We start from the raw sequence: 22,086 nt of genomic DNA, 5'->3' as shown, positions 1-22,086 counted from the left end.
GTATTACTTCCTAAGGCATTTTGAGGTTAAACAAAAGAGTAGGATTTGCAGTGGAAGTTTCACACAGTTGTCCCTAGATTTTACTTAGAATGAAATTTGAAGCAAACTCTGAAGTGATTCTGCAGAGAAACAAAAGCAACAAAAATCCTATCAAGAAAAGCAGACACCTTCCCCAACCCAGAGATGTACATATTCCTACTTTGGGCAGTTTCACTGTCTAGGAAAGTGATGCACAAAGGGTTGTTCATTTTTAATGCAGATAGTGTACAGATTCTGCATGCTATTTCTCACATCTTTGGGGGGGGGGGGTGCAAATACTGGAACGACAAAAGAATATGAATGGATAGACCTGTACTTGTTTTTTATTCAGAGAAAAAAACAATTTCAAAACATTTGTCTAAGGGGAAGAGTAGGTGTGATTTTAAGGGAGAACTGGGACTGCATTTGTATGGGTGTGTGTTTATTTGGGGAAGCAGATGTGGGGCAGGCACGCAGACTTTTTGTACAGATGACGGTTTTCTGAACTGGGGGAGTAAGCTGAAGAATAGAATTGATTAATATGACATATTTGAGTTTTCTTTCTACTACTGTCTCAACAGCCAGTCAGAAAGATCAGCTTCACACACAGTAAATTAAATTTAAATTACACAGTCTTGGCGAGAAAATTGCTCAGTTAATCTAGCCTTCTGAAATGAAATTTTATTTTTTTTTCCACATGAACTCCATCCTAATGCTTCATACCCTGTTAGTTTCTGCCAGCAATCCCATCAGTTTAGGTTCTGTTCTTTTCTTTTCAAAAGCCAGGTGTTGGCTTTCAGCAAATTTATCCTCCTCAGGAATGTAATATGTCCAGATTTGAAGAGCCCACTAAAAAAAACTTAACCAGTTATTTTCACTTTAAATGTTTATGTTCAATTGGAAGAACACAACAGAGTGTAAGAGCATCCCTCCCCCATGTTGGCCCACAGTCATCCAGAGAACTTTAAGGCTGAGTGAACATTTGAACCTAGGGTCCCCTATCCTAGTACAGCTAACCACTCCTATATGCCAGCTATTAATGCAGGAGGTAATGCAGTCCAGAGAAGAATATTGCTGCAGAAAATACTTCAGTGTTATGGAGCTCGAGATCTGTGAGCAGATAATGGCATGGAATAGAGATCTTTCCTGCCTCCTCCTGTCTTTTGTAGCTGCTCCTGATGGTGAGAGAACCCATGGAAAAGAATGAGGATGCAGTTTGAGGGAGAAATCTGCAGAAATTAGACACCTTCCATTGCATCAGTAGAAGTGGCTTCCATTCTTACAAGGATTCTTTGGAGTCAATGTTGTAAATGTGTACAGTCTTTTACAGACACTAGAAACTCAGCAGGAGTTTCATGTGGATGAGAACCCCATTGAAATGAGATGTTGGCTGCAGGCAAAGCACTTGTGCATGAATCCAACATCTTATTCAAAAGGAGTTGATATGTACGTTATAAGCCCTTCAGGGCCACTTAGGTGGGCACAAGCACAGGATGCTTGGACTTTACCATGGGTGTGATGCTGAGATTCAGAGAAGTTTCATCACTTTCTTGACCATCTTTTCAAACAAAGAGACATACACTCTGCTTCTCCATTAGGTTATTTGAAACAAACTCTCTTTTGCTAGGACATTAGATTTGGGATATCATACAGACTGCAGCCATTCCACTATAATGTGACAGCAAACACATTTGTGGAGCCACTCCTAGCTTTCTGCACCTGTATGATATATGTGTAGGCAAGCATAATCCCTTTCAGACAAATCACATACTGGGAGGCTGACAATGATGGTTATCTTATGTACAGTTCCTGATATGCACAGTTGCCACATTTTACAAACAGGAGCACTACATGTATTTTGCATGTGTATACTGGATGGATTGTGCAACCCCAAACCCCATAAAAATGCAGTGATTGGTTTGCACATCCCAAAGTTATACATGCTGCATACTAGCCTGGGCTATCCAGGTCAGGGTTTGCCTGATTTACCTATTACGTTTTATGTGCTTTCTTAAAATGCTTTTCTTAGCAATATAATGTGTGAAGTGCACCTTCATTTATGCAAAAAGAAAGGAGCCAGCAGTGAAGAAAGGTCAGTTGATACATTCTAGGTGATCTGCTATTAGGATTTACTACTGTCTTTTTAAAGCTAAAAGCAGCTAGCAGGGTGGAGAAGAAAGAGCTAGGGATGGACACAAACTGAACCACGAAGAAAAATTTGTCATGAATTTTGCCCTGTTCATGGTTCGCAAACCCAAGTTATGATGGGTCTACCATCACAAACTTCCATGAACTGTTAAAGCAATTAATGGCATTTAAAGGGTAGAGCAGAAAGCAGGGGTTTAAATGGACTCCATTGCTCAGCTGTTTCAAGCTGTCTTGTGCACAACATAGCCCCAAAAACAGCTGCTCCCTGCCTCTCAGCTGTTTTTTGGGTTTTCTGCAAACCCCGTTGAAGGGGACTGAGGGCCCTTTTAATGGGGTTTGTGGGGCTGCGTACTGGTTTAGTCTGTGAATGAGCCTTCCAGTTCCCTTTCAGACTTAGGTGCTCACTGGGAGGCTGACACCCACAAACCCACACAAATTGCATTTTCCAGATCATGCTCATCCCTAGCAAGAGCAGAGCCACAGTATAGTGTGTGTGTGGGGAGGGGTGTTATGGATTTCCTTCTGTTCCATATTCCTCATACAAATCTTCCTTACCCCCAAGCTACTATTTGCCATGCATACATTTCCTACCTACTGCCATTGTATTTTTCTCCACAGCTCTGTATGGAGTGGAGGGATAGAAACCTGTGGAAATGGTGTAGAGAGAAGGATTAATCCTCCTCCCGACAGCATTACTGCCCTGATTTAATCGTTCCTCCTTTCCTAGTTGTTGTTAACCTTTAAAACACACTTTGGGAGATTCTAATCATGGACCTCCCAAATCATCCCTGGAGTTTGGCCCCGGATACACCTGTCTTTTTAACACTTTGAAAGAAAAACAGAATAAAGCTAAAAGATAATACTAAGATGAATTTGACCAGTCACCCAAGAGACACACTAATCCAATCCTGCATTATTATGATTATATTGCTCTGTATGTCATCCCATTAGGTGCTGGTGGCAAAGAGAGGGATTCTCCTTTGCCTTCTAAATCCTCCTTTAATGAAAACTCTCAAAGCAGCTGTCCTGCAAATTAGGAACGTTTATCATGGGTGCTACTAATAGCAACCAGAATTCATTTTTTGCCAAGCAGATTTTTCTTCCATCTTTCATCTTCCAATTAAAGGGAAAAAATTAAAAACCTTGCTCTCAGCTACATCTGCACCACAGAAGGCTCATTGGCGTTCATTTGTTTTATCCTGAGTGGCTTAGAATGGAAGAGCAGAAATCGTGTACTTCTGTCTGTAGTATATTTTTTGTCCTACCTTCTACCAAGGACCTCAAGGCATTGTTCAAAATGGGGAGGGTGGGAATTGAGCTTGGGGCTTTGTGCATACAAACCTCTTAGTTCCTCAAAGTCTCTGCTTCAGTAAAAGCAGGTATACTTGGGGAAAGAAAGAAGGGAAACTCTGAAACATCACAAAATTTTTGGGCATATGCATAAAGCCCTTTGGGCTTGATGTCAGTGTTGTAGGATGCTGGGAAAGGAAAGAGACCCACAAATGCATGTAGAATCATTGAGCCAGGGAAACTTTACTCCAGCATCTTCAAAGTTGACAACTGACAGTAATGGAGGACAATGGGGAACAGAAGGAACACAGGCTGTGGCAAATCAAATGCAAGACTGTGATCAGGCAGGCAAAAAAAGACTATGAGGAGCATATTGCAAAAAACATAAAGACGAACAATAAAAATTTCTTCAAATATATTAGAAGTAGGAAACCAGCCAGGGAGGCAGTGGGGCCCTTGGATGACCATGGGGTAAAAGGATTACTGAAGGAGGATAGGGAAATGGCTGAGAAGCTGAATGCATTTTTTGCCTCCGTCTTCACTGTGGAAGATGAGAACTTTTTGCCCGCCCCAGAACCACTAATTTTGGAAGGTGTGTTAAAAGACCTGAGTCAGATTGAGGTGACAAAAGAGGAGGTCCTACAACTGATAGACAAATTAAAAACTAATAAGTCACCGGGTCTGGATGGCATACATCCGAGAGTTCTGAAAGAACTCAAAGTTGAACTTGTGGATCTTCTAACAAAAATCTGTAATCTTTCATTGAAATCTGCCTCCGTTCCTGAGGACTGGAAGGTAGCAAATGTCACCCCCATCTTTTAAAAGGATTCCAGAGGAGATCCGGGAAATTACAGGCCAGTCAATCTGACTTCAATACCGGGAAAGTTGGTAGCAACCATTATCAAAGACAGAATGAGTAGGCACATTGATGGACACGGGTTACTGAGGAAGACTCAGCATGGGTTCTGTAAGGGAAGATCTTGCTTCACTAACCTGTTACATTTCTTTGAGGGGGTGAACAAACATGTGGACAAAGGTGACCCGATAGATGTTGTTTACCTTGACGTCCAGAAAGCTTTTGATAAAGTTCCTCATCAAAGGCTCCTTAGAAAGCTCGAGAGTCATGGAGTAAAAGGACAGGTCCTCTTATGGATCAAAAACTGGCTGAGTAATAGGAAGCAGAGAGTGAGTATAAATGGGCAGTCTTCACAGTGGAGGACGGTAAGCAGTGGGGTGCCGCAGGGCTCGGTACTGGGTCCCATGCTCTTTAACTTGTTCATAAATTATTTAGAGTTGGGCGTGAGCAGTGAAGTGGCCAAGTTTGCGGATGACACTAAATTGTTCAGGGTGGTGAGAACCAGAGAGGATTGTGAGGCACTCCAAAGGGATCTGTTGAGGCTGGGTGAGTGGCCGTCAACGTGGCAGATGTGGTTCAGTGTGGCCAAGTGCAAAGTAATGCACATTGGGGCCAAGAATCCCAGCTACAAATACAAGTTGATGGGGTGTGAACTGGCAGAGACTGACCAAGAGAGAGATCTTGGGGTCGTGGTAGATAACTCACTGAAAATGTCAAGACAGTGTGCGTTTGCAATAAAAAAGGCCAACGCCATGCTGGAAATTATTAGGAAGGGAATTGAAAACAAATCAGCCGGTATCATCATGCCCCTGTATAAATCGATGGTGCGGTCTCATTTGGAGTAGTGTGTGCAGTTCTGGTCGCTGCACCTCAAAAAGGATATTATAGCATTGGAGAAAGTCCAGAAAAAGGCAACTAGAATGATTAAAGGGCTGGAACACTTTCCCTATGAAGAAAGGTTGAAACGCTTGGGACTCTTTAGCTTGGAGAAACGTCGACTGCGGGGTGACATGATAGAGGTTTACAAGATTATGCATGGGATGGAGAAAGTAGAGAAAGAAGTACTTTTCTCATTTTCTCACAATACAAGAACTCATGGGCATTCGATGAAATTGCTGAGCAGAGAGGTTAAAACGGATAAAAGGAAGTAATTCTTCACCCAAAGGGTGATTAACATGTGGAATTCACTGCCACAGGAGGTGGCGGCCACAAGCATAGCCACCTTCAAGAGGGGTTTAGATAAAAATATGTAGCACAGGTCCATCAGTGGCTATTAGCCACAGTGTGCGTGTGTGTGTGTGTGTGTGTGTGTGTGTGTATGTATGTATATATATATATATATATATATATATATATATATATATATATATATATATATATATATAATTTGCCACTGTGTGACACAGAGTGTTGGATTGGATGGGCCATTGGCCTGATCTAACATGGCTTCTCTTATCTTCTTAAGGAGTGCAGGTGACGTAAAGTTAATATAGTTCAGCAGCTTCTTTGTTCTGTTTGTAATGGATCATAAAAAATAGGTTACTAAGACAAGAGGGAAGCAGATTTGGGGCACTGTCCAAGCATAGGGAGAGCTGCTGAAGGAAAAGCTGAAACAATAAAGATCAGAGGGAGCAAAAGAGATGTGATTGGACACAAGGGATGAGGTATTACTGCAGTGATCATCCCACTGGACTATTGACATAATCCTTTGTGAGTTCTCAGGTAAAAAAAAGAATCTCACGTCACTATTAGAACATACTTTTGGAGTGTTGTGATTCTCTAAGATGCAGTCATCACTGGGGACTGCTTGCAAACCTTGTGCAGCCAAAGAGAAGAGCAGGTAGTTTGGATCACTTTGATTAACTCAAATGGGCTCTTTGTTTCCTTTGCAGACCACAGATGACATCCTGGTGGCCTCTGCTGAATGCCCCAGCGACGATGAGGACATTGATCCCTGTGAGCCAAGCTCAGGTGGGTTAGGTTAGTCAACTTTTTTTATTACTTTCTTTTTATTTCGATTATTTGCATGTGGCAAAGAGGCAGTGACAGAACAGTAATCTCTTTCAGCCTGTAATCCTGTGTTTGTCATAAACAAAATATTTGGTCTCCTGCCCATTCTGATAGGTACTGGATTGGAACTATCGGTATCATTATGGGAAGGGTAGTTGCTTGGTCCCAAGTTGAGAAATGGTAAAATGTGAACATTTTCATATCCATTCTTCTTTTTTTTGGAACCCACAGTCAGTGTAGGACTATAAACTAGAAGAAAATTGTAACGTACTCGAAGCGGAGACGAGAGTAGGGCAACATAGTTTATTAGGAGCACGTTGCAAGAGAGCGAGCACGCGGGCCGGGCCCCGCTTATATACAATTCCCGGTACAGCCTACTAGGTCGGTCAGGCCAATCCTGCCCTGTTGAACTACCTGCCGCAGCTGTTGATTGGCGGGTGATTCCGCGCCCCGCGCTGGAGGCTTCTGGGATGGCCCAGTAGCCTCTGCGCGGGCGCAAGTTGTTTACTGATACACTACACCCCTCCCCCCCTAGTTAAGGAACATAGTCCTTGAGATACGCGGGAGGTCGGCGCTCCCGGGTGGACCGTCTAGGGAGGTCTGGTGGGGGAGGCGCTGCTTCCGCGGTTGGTGCTTCGGCGGCCCGTGGTGTGGCCGGAGGCGGCGGGGCCGGCTCAGCGGGTCTTTCGGGCTCGGACCGTTCTGGTGTTCCCTGCGTCGGCGTGATGGGCGTTGGGGCCTCGTCCTCAGGTCGGCTCTCGGTTGGCCCCTCCCCGGACCACGCCTCTTCCGTGTCCGCCGGCTCCTCCGGTAGCGTGCGGCGGCGCAACTGGTCTATGTGCCGCCGTAATACCTGGCCCCCCTCGGTGGATATGTCATAGTGGCGGGACCCCGTCACTCGTAGCACTCGGCCCGCCACCCACTCAGGCCCCCTTGCGTAGTTCCGGGCGTAGACTGGGTCGCCCGCAAAGAACCCCCTGACTGCGTCCCGAACCTCGGGGCTCCTGCGGGCGTCTGACGCCCGGTCGGGGTGTAGCCTGTCCAGTCGGGTTGTCAGCTTGCGTCCCATTAGGAGCTCTGCCGGGCTCACTCCTGTGACTGGGTTGGGGGTGACCCTATTGTCGAAAAGGAATGCCGCTAATCGGTGGTCCCAGTCTCCCTGTACAATTCGGCCCAGGGCTTCTTTCGTGGTGCGGACCATCCGCTCCGCCTGGCCGTTGGTGGCTGGATGGAAGGGGGCAGATCTTATGTGCCTAATCAGGTATCTATGGAGAAACGCCTGGAAGTCTGCAGACGTGAACGCGGTCCCGTTGTCTGAGACTATGGTGTCCGGGATCCCGTGTGTGCTTAAGACCCTGCGCAGCGCTCGGATTGCGGCGGCGGATGAGGTGGACCCTACGGGGATGACCTCCAACCACTTGGTGTAGGCGTCCACTATTATCATGAAGATCTGCCCCTGGAATGGCCCCGCGAAATCGAGGTGGAGTCTCGACCATGGTTTCCGGGTTGACTCCCACCTAGTGGCGGGGGCGCTGGGAGGCTCGGGCCGCGACTCTTGGCACGTTTGGCACCGTCGGACCCAGCCCTCTATCTCCCCGTCCATCCCCGGCCACCAGACGTAGCTTCTGGCCAAGGCCTTCATTCGGACTATGCCGGGGTGGGTCTCATGTAAAGATTCTAGGACACGCTTTTGCAGCGGGGGCGGAATCACCACTCTACTTCCCCATAACAGGCACCCCTTGTGGGCTGCTAGTTCCTCCATCCTGGTCTTATACGGCTTGAATTCTTCCCCCACGTTCCCCTCCGGCCAGCCCCTCACCACCCAGTCGAGCACCCGTGCTAGTGTCTTGTGTTTCTGGGTGGCCTTGGCGACCTCCGCTGCGTGTAGGGGCGGCTCCGGGAGGCTCTCCATTAGCTCTCCAGTAGCCTCTGCGCGGGCGCAAGTTGTTTACTGATACACTACAAAAATAGAGCCATGTGTGGAGATATATGTAGATGCTAGTACATTTTCTTTTTTAAAAAATCAGTGAAGGCTAGAAACTTTGTTGTTGTTCCAAGGATTGCCTATTAAAATATCCTAGAGGGCATTGACATTCCGTGCATGATTCCGCTGCTTTCTCTTTAAAAAAAGTTCAGAGCAGTTTATTAATTTACACATGGTGTGAAGTACCATATTTCTCAGACTTATAGGGCTGACTTACTTTCTTGTATAAAAGCAGAAGTTTTATGGGACAGGAGGTGGAGCCAATGTTGCTTCTTGCAATAATTAGTCCAGTGGTTCATCTCAGTTGCATGCAACTGTACATATGTAGACCAAAAGATAAGTACTTCACAGAAACAGACACTATTAACAAGGGGGACATGCACATTATTAAACCTTAATAAAGACAACCATCTTTACAGTTTGTAGATTTCCTTGGATTTCTATGCTGTTGGTCCCCTTCTTGGGTCAATACACACTGAAATGGCAATTTAACATGTCTCTGTTTGTAATCTTATTTTTGATTTTGTTTCAGGCCTATTGAGGCCTAAGAGGGGTATCAGTGGTTGTTTCATTGATCAAACTGGTGTCACATTAGGAACTCCTGGAAAACCACAACTTGAAAGTCATCAGGGATCAAGATGGTTTCCACAATCATATTTTATAATGCACATCCACAAAAACATATCAACTTTGGCTTGTAAAAGTTCTGCAAAAAGTAGAAGCAGGAACCACGGGGAGAGATTTTAGTATTTAACATTTTCATTCTGTACCAATGCGGGCTCTCACCTGTACTGATGCGCCAGTGTCCTTTGCATACTATGCATTCAACACAAAGAATGTTGCTGCACTTAGTGACATGGCCAGACTTATAGCAGGTTCCAGAGTAATCCCTCCCATAGCTAACCTTTATGCCCACGTAAGAACTGCAGGCCACACTGTAGCTAATATACAGTGCTCAAACAGTGATGTAGAAATGTGATATAAAGGTCTACTAGCTAATACTGAATAAGTTTGTTGTTTGCTAGTGCCATAGATTTCACTATAGGTGAAGGCCCATCTTCAAATAACAAATCCAAAGAAGTACATGGAGGTCACTGCTGAGGTTGATTCACAAAGTGTATTTTCCTAATGCTAAATGTATGTGTTTATATACTGTGGCAGCGGTTCTGGAAAGGGAACTGGAGGGTTGAAAGTTTCAGAGAATCTCTTCCAGGATGGTTTATTTGTGGCATATGAGGACAAATTATGCAAAAAATGATTTTCTAGGTAGGAACCATTTTATTCACCAAACCATCCAAATAACACTGAATAACATTGTGCCATGTCTACAGTTCAAAATACCTTTTATGAAAGTTATTGTTCCAATCAAGCAAATTTCCAGATTTCAAGTTGCACAGAAATCTTTCTCATGCAGTAATTGAATCAGATCATTTCTGTGCAACTTGAAATCCAATACCCAGGGCTTTTTTGGTAGACAAAGCAGGAACTCATTTGCATATTAGGCCACAACCCATTGATGTCAGCATTGTTTCACATAGAGCTTTTTATAGAAAAGACCCAGCAGGAATTCATTTGCATATTAGGCCACACCCCCTGGCACCAAGCCAGCCCAAACTGCGTTCCTGCTCAAAAAAAAGCGCTGCCAGTACTCATGCTACGAACAAATCCAACATTCTAAAAGGTATCACCTGAATGAATTGCTCAGAGCTGTCTCTCTTTTCAGCCAGTTCGGAGAGCATTTTTATTTCATAAGTGTTTGAATCAACAAGACTTGCTGTAAAACCCCGAGAGCTGGCAACCTGGAATGGGTTTTACATCCTGGTGCTTTGGCTCTTCTCCTTGGCCTTTCCCAAGCTGTGCTCTGGCCACTCCATCTGTTTCAGACCAGACCTTTTTGCATCTGTTACAAAGGATCTGCCATTGCTGACATAATTCTGAACAGTATTGGAAATTATTTATTTATTCATGTTCTGCATTATTGTGGGAGCTCAATATGGGCCACAAAAGTGGCACGTAAAAATGAAATAAAAAACTGTTCTCTGCTGAGGCAAAGTCTAGTTAAGACTGCAAAGAACCAGCTGCCATCCCAATATTAGTTTATCTCACAAACAGCCCTGGAAAATGAGGATACCCAGAGATGGTTCACTAGTTCACTACAAAACATAGGTTATGGGCCAATAAATACACGAAGATTTCAGGTTTTCACGGCTGGTAACATCATTAGGGTTTGTAGAATCTTTCGTGCTCAAGTGCCATGTTCTACTGGAGAAAGTTTTCCTTCCAGACGTTTCTGAGAACGCAGCTGAGAATGAAACGTCTGGAAGGAAAACTTTCTCCAGTAGAACACGGTACTTGAGCCCGAAAGATTCTACAAACCCTAATAATAAATACACAGTTATTAAGATGCACATGTTTAAGTTGTGAAACATTAATTCAGACTCCATATAAATATATTGAGTTTTATCCAGACTACATTTCCCACTAAAGGAAGGTATTTCCAGCAGTGGAACAGAACTTTGGTGCCTTCCTCCTCATACTGCAGCCCATTGTTCCCCCTGAAATGCTGCTTCTGGGGAGCAAGGGAGCTTCAGGAATGCAGCAGGAAGGGAGAGATGGTAGAAATGATACCTCTCCTTCCATTAGTGGAACATTTAGTCTGACTCCAACCCTTACCCTTAACCATAGCAGAATTTTCTTTTTATTTCTGTGAATGGAAATCTCTATATAAGAATGTAATTCAATAGACCATAAATGTTTATGTATATAAGTAAAAATGTAAAATCAAATACGTTATATAATGATTTTTTAAAAAAACGTGTTTTGGTGCTCAAAACATAATGGTACAAGTTGGGAACTCTGGAGGATGAGAAATCCCACCCCCCCCTTCCTACTTCCTCCTACTTATTGATGAGTGCTCACCTCCATCTGAGGAGCACCGCAACCTCTGCATTAAAGGGGACTTGCCAAAGTGAACTTTGGTTCTGCTAAAGGCTTAATTTAAGGAGATAACAACAATCCCGCCACTCCACCCCAATGCATTAGTAGGGGGTAAGTGGGGTGGGTGCAAGGAGACTGCCACTTCCCATATATTCTCTGTTGTTCCTTCTTACCAGTTCCCACTTTTCCCATCCTCCCCTCCGCCTACTGCCTTCAACCTCCCATGGCTATTAGGAATAATGATGAGTGTAGATCAGACTCATTTCCTCACACATCCCTCACACTACAGCTGGCTGGTCTTTTCATAGCATAGTTCTAAATACATGACATGTTTGTACATGGCCATAATGTGTACAAAGGGAGTGAGTGCGCTGGGCCCATCATGCATACAGAGCTTATGAGATGCAAATTCTTAACTTGTGGGTTCATATAGGGCCCACACAGTATTCATTTCTGATTAATGCCCAGTCACTTCCCAAGAGTGACAGTTTCCTCCAAAGATTCCAATGACTTCCTTCTGCAATGGGTGCCATTGGTTTCATCTGGTCTTTGTAGCCCTGATAAACTGGAATGTTTGGAAATGTTATAAGTGTGTCAAGACTTCTACACCAAGCATTGACATTAGCTGGCAGATGCCTGTGGTAGACATTGCTTGTGGTAAGATTACAATCCTTCCTGCTCAGTGGCAGAGTTGTAGTAAACTTGGAGACAAAACCTTATGTCATATCATATCCTGAAAATTGGTCAAGCCATAATCTGCTCCCAGTAGCTGTCTCCTTGTATACACCCCACGTACACCCTGCTAATGTGTTGGAGTGGAAGGATTGTTTTTGTCTCCTTAAATTAAAGCTTTAGCAAAACCAAAGTTCATTTTGGCAAGTCCCCTTGAATGTTGCGGTTACTGTGCTGCTAGGATGGAAGTGAGCACTCGTCAATAAGTGCTTTGGGTGTTGCCACCAAAAAGCTTTCCATCAACTAAAAAGTTTACGCTTCTCATCCTTGCAGTCTCTGATTTATAGCTTCTCTATTGATTGTGCTAAATTATTAATCCAGAGGATTTATTTAGGAAAGTGGGACAACATCATTCCTTGGGAGGGGAAGGCTCTGCCAAAACTGTCACAACCTGCAAGCCCTTGCCTGTCACCTCAGGTTCTGCTGGCTGTGCACCTGCCTTCCAATAAATAATAAATGGGATGACGTGACTTGCAACTCATACAGGCCACATAAAGACACAGTATTGATTAGGAAATGAGTATAAAACTGGAAGCCCATAAACCATATCTGGAACATAACAGATTAGAATTGAATAACATTGCATGACACTTGCTCCATGGTGTGCAAACTGTATATTGAAGGGTATTAGGATTTCATTACCTGAAGGTAAACAGAGTCTCATTCCCAGTCTTATGGAAGGGACGTCACTGCATCATCCTTCAGCCAGTGTGCCCTAGTAGCCTGTACCCATGACAAGAAAGAAATAAAGAGGAAGTACTGTGGGAAGCTTGCTATAGTCTGTACTTCAAGCAGGGCTGGCTCACCCACTAGGCAAACTAGGCAGTTGCCTAGGACGCCATCAGGGTGGGGGCACTGAATTTGGCCTCCCCCATTGGCAAATGCTTGGTTTGCCTGCTCCCCAGCCTCCTCCCCCCCCTCCCTCCCCCCAAGTCTATTTAAACACCTAGAACTGGTGGTGGAGCACCGCGCTCTGGGCTATCTAAAGGTGCCCCCCTGCCACCAGTCAGCTGATTGGCAGGTAAAACCACACGGCACACTGTCAATGCCCGGGAAGATATAAGTCTATGAATGGCTATGAGGATTGTGACTGAGGGGAACCTCCACATTCAGATGCATTAAACCTCTGATATCCAGAGCCAGTTGACCATCCAGAGGAACAAGTTGGCCACTGTGTGAGACAAGATACTGGACTAGATGGACTATTAGTCTGATTAGCAGGGCTCTCTGCTTATGTTCTTATCTAAAATTCATCCAAAAAAGTGCATCACAACAGTCTTAATTCCAGCAGAAGAGCTGTGAGAGTTGCACATAAGCTGGCCAATTCCCATTCCATCTTATCTTTCATTTTTTTCTGTGGGTAGGAGACAATTTGGGGCTGGCTGAAGTGGAGATAAAGTATGCAAAACAGTCATGTCCTGGCCATTGTTTTGGTATTGCTGTTGCTTCCGCATGGCACAGAAATACTGAAATTTGCAGACAGGAGTCCCAAGTGAGAGCCAGTGCAATGCTTAGTGTCCTGGAAGACCCAAGTTCAAATCCCCACTCACTGTGAAACTCCCTGGAGGGTCTCAGGCCAGTCATTCTCACCCAGCCTAACCTACCTCACAGGCTTCTGAGGAAGATAAAGTGGAAGAAGAGAAACCCTGCATACCACCCTGAGCTCTTTGGAGGAGATACATTTCTGTCATCCCTGTTCTAAAGCCACTGTCTGCATTCCACATACAGCCCTTTTGAGCATGGTATTCCAGTATGCATCTACCTCATGTTCTAGATAAATGCCAGCTTGTAGTTGGCTGGTGCTTCTCACAGCTGCTGTAGGGACTGGAGGACAGGTAATGGGGCTGGGTGAGCAAAGTGGCCAGCCATGCGCTTAGCATGCTCCAGCATGGCTGGGCAGGTGGCGCTGTGCTGCTCTGGGGTGGGCAGAGTGGCACAGGGAAAGACCGCTCCCTCACCAGCACCTGAGCCAGCTTGCAGGGAGAGCAGAGTAAAAACAGAAACAAATAAAAATCGAAAATACCATGTTTCTTCACCAAACTGGCCAATGAATATATCCCCTCCCATTTTGTTCTTAAAATTGTCCTGGGAGGTGTTAGGCTGGAGGGTGCCCAGGAGCAACAGCATACAAAGCCCTTCACTCACATGTTGTCTTGATTCAGTCCTTGTGTTGGCTCTGACTGGCAAGCCCCTATTATTCTCTCCAGGATACCTGGAGACAACAGCTTGTCCAGGCGTGCCAGAGATGAAGCTCCAGTTGTCCTCCATGGTGCAGGTGGAGGGGGGAAGATCTCTTCTCTGGTGGGTTTCCAGGGCAGCCCTCTCAGACCAGCAAGCTTTGAATCCAGGGGCACCTTGGAGACCAACCAGAGCTTCAGGGCACAAGCTCCCTTTGGTTCTGGAGAGTTCCCAGCCCACAGCCACCTTGTTGTTGGGCTGAGGGCTGGAGGGAGACAGGGAGGGCACGGGCTGTCCATGGTTACCTGGACTGGCATCTCTGCCTCTGATAGCTCACCACCATCAGATGTGGAGCGGTGCAGGAGGGCCACTGCCACTGTTGACTATGCTTCTCCTGTGTGCTGTCCCCACTGTACTCCAGCGGAGTGCAGAGCTGCATGGAGACCCAGCAGACAGGCAGGGAGGGGGTATGGCGCCTGCCACCCCTGTGGCCAGATGGTGTCATAGGCAGCTGTCTACCTGGCCTACTGGGTAGTGTTGGCCCTGGTCATAACCAAGGCAGTCAGCTGAGGAAAGAGAAAGCTGGCCCCAGTAAGGTGATGCTGGTGGGTTTTACTCCCCTTTCTCCATGGCCAGCTTGCTCTCCTCCAAGTGCCTCAGCTCTCTCACTCTCTTGCCTGTGTTCCGGTGCCTCATTCTGGAGAGAGTGCAAGAAAGCAAAGACAGAAGTAGAGAGCACGGAGGTTTCTTGGGATGAGTGCTGCTGGCCAATTCAGAGTAGCCTTCTGAAGTGGGAAACCTGAGCACTCTCTGCTTTCCTTGCTGCCTTCCCGCTCTCTCTCTGGGACAAGGCAGAGCAGGCTCCACAACTGCTGGTCAGATTCAAGTGAGCAGGCTCTGCAAAGTAAGGACAGTGCTTCACCCGTTCTCCCCTACTTGAGCACTTAGCTGACCTGTAGTGCTGTGAGCTTCAGATATCTTCAAAACATTCACGTATTTGCAAAGTGCATTACTTAGTTTTCAATCTAATGCACACTCACCTGAGTCACATTGAACAAAGTGGGACTTATGTTTAAGTAAAGGTGCTGTTAGTGTCTTCACAGTCCCTGAATTTGGTGGCTCCTCAAGCCATCCATTCCTTTCCTGGGTGATGAATAGGAGGAGTTCATTAAAAAATGGTATAATTTCATCATTAATATGGACCCAGCCTGTCAGTGATTGTTATAGAGATGTATGGGTCCTGTATGTGATCATCCAGATTACTATTGTGGCATTATTTAGAGAATATAAATGTTTAGATAGGTGATTAATTTTCCCTTCCTTTGCATCTGAGAATTGGTGGAAATTAGTATCACACCACCTTTCTGGGAACTAGGAGAAAATGGCTACAGCCAAACACTCAAATACATTTTAAAAATAAATTACTATTCTGTAGGAGCATGGAAGCACAAAATCTTACAATTCAGATTTTATACCCCTAGTGGGATTTTCTTCTCTGTTATGTAGGCGGGAAGCAAACCATCCATTTCAGCTTGGTTTACTGAAGTGTGCAATTTATTTGGTTGCTTATTGCAGTTCATTAGATTTATAGCCCCCCTATGCCAAGGTCTCAGGGTGGGTTACATAAATATTTACAGGACTCATGATCTAATTTCAAGAGGGGAGGGAGTGCACTGACTGTGAGCCAGTAGTTGCAGGAATTTATTCCTTTGTTAAAACTCACATTCAGATGCATGTGAACCTTTCTGAAAGAGTCATCCTACCCAGCTGTCTGGGTGGCCGGAAAGTGCCTGAGGGAGTGATGGATGGGTGCATGAGCATTGTGGATGCTTCTCCAAGGCGCCCGTGGCCCATCCCTGTTCCAGTAGTGGGCCATGTACCATCTGGATGCCCCAGGGCATTTCTGTTTCCACTGGCTCGCTTCTAGGTCAGCATGTTGCTGCCCCCGAGCAGGTGGTCTGAACTCAGCCCTAGTCAGAAATGCTGGAATTAAAAAAATTGCTAGTTATTAAGGTATGAAGAATGTCCTGCTTATTTTTTTACCTATGGCAACCCCACCGAGTTTTTAAGGCACAAGACTAATAAATGCTTTGACACTGCCTGCCTTTGCATAGCAGCCTTGGACCTCCTTGGTGGTCTCCCATCCAAGTGCTAACCAGGGCTGACCTTCCTTGACTTCTGAGATCTTATGAGATTAGGTTACCCTTCCTGGACCATCCCCTCTGGAATTAAAATCCTGCACAGAAGGTGGAATCTTATGTTCATTTTCTACAGATTAAACCTCACTAACCTCAGTGGGACTAACATACAAATAAACATGCATAGAATTGTGCTTAGTTTCTGAAGACTGTAACCAGTGGCCTTAAATCCTGTATTGGGTTGCAGCCTGTACATTTTAGTGCAGAAGAAATACTTTATCATAGAAATAAGTCCTTGCCATAACTATTGTTAAAATTATATCAAAATATAGGGAGAACTGAAGGTAAAAACTACATTTTAAAAAAAATTGCTAACGGAATAGGTAACTTGTAGCAGCCACTGATTATCCATTTGTATGTGTTAGCTTCCTTGAACAACAGTTTGGCTATGGTACCTACTGGCCGCTTGTGGCTCACAAAGTATATTAGAGACAAACTACACCGTGATGAGCTTAGTATTTGATAATTGCCATACAGATTGTTTGTGTGAATAATAATGAAGTCCATAAGATGATCAGCAAGGCACATTTCAATGTTAGGGCTAACCTGTGAGTTTAAAAACAAAACAAAAACAGTGAAGCAAAATTGAAGGTGGAGGTGAGAATGTAACTTATTTGACATGTTGGAAGCAGAGAGCTTTGATCCCTAGAAGATAGGATTTTGATCCCCGTGGAAAGAGAAACCAGACTCACCCAAAGCACAGCAGTTATTGAACGAATCTCAGCATTGATTACAAAGAAAGCGTGTGCAGTCACCACAAAAGGCTGCGACCCTGTCAATCACAAGATTACAAAGACAATATACTGTTGGTCTCCTCTCTTGTCCACTTGATTAACTCCTCAAAAAATAGAAAAACATTTCAGTGGTCTACAAAAACAGTTTGTGGACAGGAATCCGAAAACAGGGATTTCCCATAATTCATACTTCAGAAAATTCTTCAATCACTAACCATCACTAACCAGAAAGTCCCTGGTGTTTCAACATCATTCTGTAAGTGTGAAGATCCCAAGACCAAATTAGGCTTCACCTATCCATTATGGTGAGGGAACAGTGACTGTAAGTGCAAGGGCCACTTGTGGGAAGGGCGGGATATAAATTCTAAATAAATAAATAAAATAAAATAAAATAAGACCCTTATAATGGAAATCTACCACTGGATCCAACACATAGTCTTACTGAGTGACTTCAGATTCTTACACTGCATCAGACCCAATGCTAGAAAAGCTTCCTTGTTTTCCAGAGTGAATTTCTGGAGACCATTAGGGGCTGTAGTAAGAAAGGACATTGTAGAAACCCTGATAAATGCACAGAGCCTCTAGTACCTAAGTGGGTGTTCCACCTGTAGCTCTTTCAGTCCTTCCTTTTGGTTTTCTCTTTTGTTTGTTTGCAAACTTATTCTGTACAGTGTTTTAAATGCAATTCAGCTCTGCACACATGTGACCTTGAAGATATTTTCCTCATTAGGAGTCAAACAGAAGACAGCTTAGTTTTCCAGAAATAAGCAATCATGCTGCAGCAGTGTCTTTGAAATTAAGTGATGCTTTACCAAGGGCTTAAGTGCATAGGAAATTAACATAGACCCATTGTTGCCCTCTGGGTGTACTTTGGTTTTACTTCCCTCAAGTGACTGCCTATGTCAAATGCATATATTTTTCCTGGATTTTGTGTTCCTTGGACCATTACTGCTGTTCTCAGAGTGGCAAAACAATATTGGCACTTTCTTCTTTGTGTGAATGCCTGTGAACTTGCATTGGTCCTTGTGGCTGCCTATTTGAATAAAGAATGGAGAGATATTGGGTATTCTGACAACAGAAACCCTGTGGTGTCTTCACCCCACAAAACTGGAGTAGTAGTAAAGGGGGACAAATCAGAATAATTCGACCTGCATTATTTGGTTAAAATACACAGAATGATAGGCTGCATATTACCATGGATAACCATGGGCTCTATCTGTCTGCCTGTCTGTCTCTCTCCCCCCCCCCAATGTTTCTGTCTGTCTCATGCAAACACATCACAACATTAACTCATATTAATGCACTTTCTATAGGAGAAGAAACAGATGAACAGCTTATTATTAGCATCTCTATATAGAGTAGCTTTTAATAATACAATCCCACACATAAGGTACATGGATAGATAGATGCAGTGAACCCTTTTTAAAACACTGATCACCCCCCACCCAGCCTCCTGATGTTTGGCAGTGGCAGAATTCTGCCCCTTCTTCCTCAGCCTGCTTCCATGCCCCTAGTTGGACCAGGTGCAAGTCCTGAATGATTTTTTTCCCCAGAACTGTTTCTTCCTATTCCTTCTAGATCAAACCACATCAGCCAGAACAGTAGCAAGGTTGCATTTAGGAATATTCACATATATTTTAAAGTCCCTGGGCATATAAAATTTGCTCATATAAGCCTGTTTTCCTGGATGTGCTAGTTTTCTGCATGCAGGGAAGCTTCTCCACCCCTAAAGAGTGATCCCCTGTTTTCAGGTGTAGTAATACAGATCAAGAAGGACTGTCTCCGAATGTTACTAATAGCATGGCTCAGGAGTGGAGGAGGATCACCTGGAGTTTCATATTGATTTAATGGCCTTGAGAAAATGAGGATAGTATCATGTCCAGATGAAACTGTGTCTAGATAATGTGGTCCACCAGAGGACTTTCGAGCATCCAACTGCTCTCAAATTGAAAGCCCACAGAGTATACATCACAAAATAATTACTTTCATGCCTTGTTGAAAATGCAGTATTTTGTTTTTTAATCTTGTCTTGTGAATAATTTCCTGGCATTTCCCACTACTTGGTTTATGCAAAAGCATGAATATGAACCAAGCAGCTCTTTTTTTCTTTTTTTTAAAAAAAGAAACAGGGTCTTTGCTAATTTCAATTCCCAAACACCACAGGAGTCTGCAACTCCAATTTTCTTTTCACAGTATAAATGAAGACTGGACATTGGCAATAGTTACAGTTTTTCCTTGCTCTTGAAATTTAAGAGCCATACTGAAGAGCTGCCAAGAATTATAATAACTCTAATGCACAATGTGGAACTGCGGCCAATTGTGATTGTTCTGGACAAGTTATTTCATAGGTATATAAAAATATAGGAATATAAAAATCAATCTAATCTAGTTTTATATATGGTACAATTCAGAAAGGAGCATGTGTGTGTGTGTTTCTGTGTATATTTAAGCTTTATAATGAGGACAGTCACAATATTCCCACATCATTGATCGCTTTGAGAGAACCAGTGCTAGGCAGGATAGCTGGTTAATTCCTGTCAGTGGGGTGAAAATATATGGTTTTATGATCTTCTCTGTGCACCCTGCCAAACCATCCATATTGCCATAACGGCAGCTTCCAGATTTGCAGGTGGCTCTTCATCTTTAAGGATTTCCAGCTTCTCAATTTTGTGGTCTTAAATCTAGATGAGCTGAGTGGTTATTGGCTTTTCATCTACCATTTCCTGGGCAATGAAATAAGGCACTTCGACTACTCTGGTTGTTTTTCAAGGTGTAAAAGGTAGAATAATGGAGACTTCTAAAAAGATTTTTTTTTCCAGAGTCAAGAGATATACACATAAATTTCTCTTTATTCTACCTGTATTTTAATCTTAACCCTTCCTCAGGGATATCAGGACAATTCACAATGTTCTCCCTTTCTCCAGTTTATCCTCACCATGACCCTGTGAAATAAGGGAGGGCTGAGACAGAATGGTTTGTTCACAGGACACCCAGTGATCTCCATGGCTGAGCAGGAAGTGAAAGTGTGACTCCCTGGCGCTAGGAACTATGGGAAATATCCTAACAGATGGTTCTTAGCACTCTAACAAACTATTTTACAGGAAGCTGTAAAATAATTGACAAAAACCGGATATTGCTGGGAAAGTTATTCCTTTTAGGAAAGCGATTAATAAAACAAAAAGGCATGCTTTAGCCTCAAACCCTTCATCCCCATCCTCCGCACCTCAAATTGAAAACAGCTACTCTTAGAACACCAGGAACATTTTCAGTTAATTAAGTGGTTGTGTCTTCTTGAGACAGATGGAGTAAGTGAGATAATTGTAAAAAGATGCCTAAAATGAAAAAATGCCAGCAGGTTTAATTTTTTTTTTTTAAGACAAAACTGACTGCTTAAAATAAGATTCTTTGGTTTCATTTCTTAGGCCTCCGTATTCAAATGAACATTTCCCGATAAAAAGGAGCTGAAAGGTGCCATTTAGCAGACATTTATAGCAGTGTTAATTGACAGTATTTGCCTCAGATGCTGGTGTTCAAAGGGAGGACAACTTTTAGCCCATCAGGTAGTGACAGAATTTATTCAGTAGATTCCATTCTTTCTTAGGCAGAAATTAATTTTCAAAGTCACATTTTGTCTGATAAGTCTCTCTCAGTTTTACTATGCAGTCGGAGTGAATTCTCTTACAAAACAATTGATGACACCTCCAGCTCAGATGAATTTCCACAACAAGTACTATGGAGAGGAGGGAGAAAATCTCTGCTGTCAATTCTAAGATGGACTCCTAGTGCAAGTTTATGAAGCTTAAGGAAAATGCATACCTCTACAACTTGCAGTATTTTGAAGTGAAAACCTGAGTATTCATTGATCACACTATGCATGATGTGCTGACTCATTTGAAATCTGGTGTTGGAGGAAAATTTTTATCAGTATCATGGATTACCTTCAGGACATATAAGTGGGTTCTAGATCAAATCAAGCCCAAAAACTGCCTAGAAGCTGAAATGACTAAACTGAGACAATCATACTTTGGGCACATTGAGAAGACAAGGCCACTGGGAAAGACAATAATACTAAGAAAGATTGAAGGCAGCAGGAAAAGCAAATGACCTAATACATTGCAAAAAACCCCAAACAAACCATGGCCCTCAGTCTGCAAGATCTGAGCAAGGCTGTAAACAATAGGACATTTGGGAGGACATTAATTCACAGGGTCACCATAAGTCAGAAACGACTTTAGACCATAAGAAGAGCCCTGCTAGATCAGACTGATGTTCCATCTAGTCCAGCATCCTATCTCACACAGTGGCCAACCAGTTCCTCTGGAGAGCCAACAACAGGGCATAGAGGCCAAGGCCTTCCCCTGATATTGCCTCCTGGCTCTGGGATTCAGAGGTTTAGTTCCTCTGAATGAGGGGTTCTTAGCCCCTATACCACAGGCCTGAGTCCTGCCAAAGGCTGAAGCACTTTTATAAGGCTCTGGAGGAGGAAGATTGTGAGCATTACACAAAGCATTGTCAGGCTAGTATTTGCTGTAATTCTGTAGCTGAGGCAACATCACTCTCGTATACTTTAAAGTACTGCTTTTATGAGTCAGAATTGTTATCTTATGATAATAAGTTCTAAGAGGAGTCTTCATGAAAATAATGAAGAGGCTGTGCAAGATAAAGGCTAAGCCTATAGCCTCTATCCTGTTCTAATTCTAAAGGCTGGATCAAGACTACACTATGAGAGAGCCACTGTGATGGAGTGGTTTAGAGTGTTGGACTAGCATCTGGAAGACCCAGATTCACATCCTCACTCATGCCATGGAATCTGCCCTGGTTATGGTATATGCAATGGATTTGAATAAGGCTGTAGAGCATGCTGTGAATCCATGTACTTACATTATGTCACCATTTGAAATCCCACTAATTAGCTATTTGGTGTCTAAAGGGGAATATGAAGAAGCTAGATCTGCCTTGCCACAAACACAGAGAAAACCACAATTACTCAAATAGCTAATT

At 43.7% G+C, this 22,086-nt stretch overlaps 1 protein-coding gene across 22 annotated transcripts in view; it reads left to right on the top strand.

The window, feature by feature from the left end:
- The window catches only part of NRXN1 (neurexin 1), a 1,496,060-nt gene that overhangs the window by 1,468,385 nt on the left and 5,589 nt on the right, over nucleotides 1-22,086 (top strand). For 12 of the 22 annotated variants that reach the window (XM_060249064.1, XM_060249035.1, XM_060249043.1 and 9 more), the window contains one exon: nucleotides 6,205-6,283. In XM_060249064.1, coding sequence (XP_060105047.1) covers nucleotides 6,205-6,283 — 79 coding nt within the window. Of the gene's footprint in view, nucleotides 1-6,204; nucleotides 6,293-22,086 lie in introns of all 22 variants that reach the window. The other 10 variants (XM_060249053.1, XM_060249027.1, XM_060248954.1 and 7 more) reach the window with 1 other exon arrangement.

This window comes from Heteronotia binoei, chromosome 1 (assembly GCF_032191835.1).
Source record: "Heteronotia binoei isolate CCM8104 ecotype False Entrance Well chromosome 1, APGP_CSIRO_Hbin_v1, whole genome shotgun sequence".
NCBI lineage: Eukaryota > Metazoa > Chordata > Lepidosauria > Squamata > Gekkonidae > Heteronotia > Heteronotia binoei.
The sequence above is the reverse complement of the archived record's forward strand: the minus strand, read 5'-3'. Positions and strand labels throughout refer to the sequence as shown.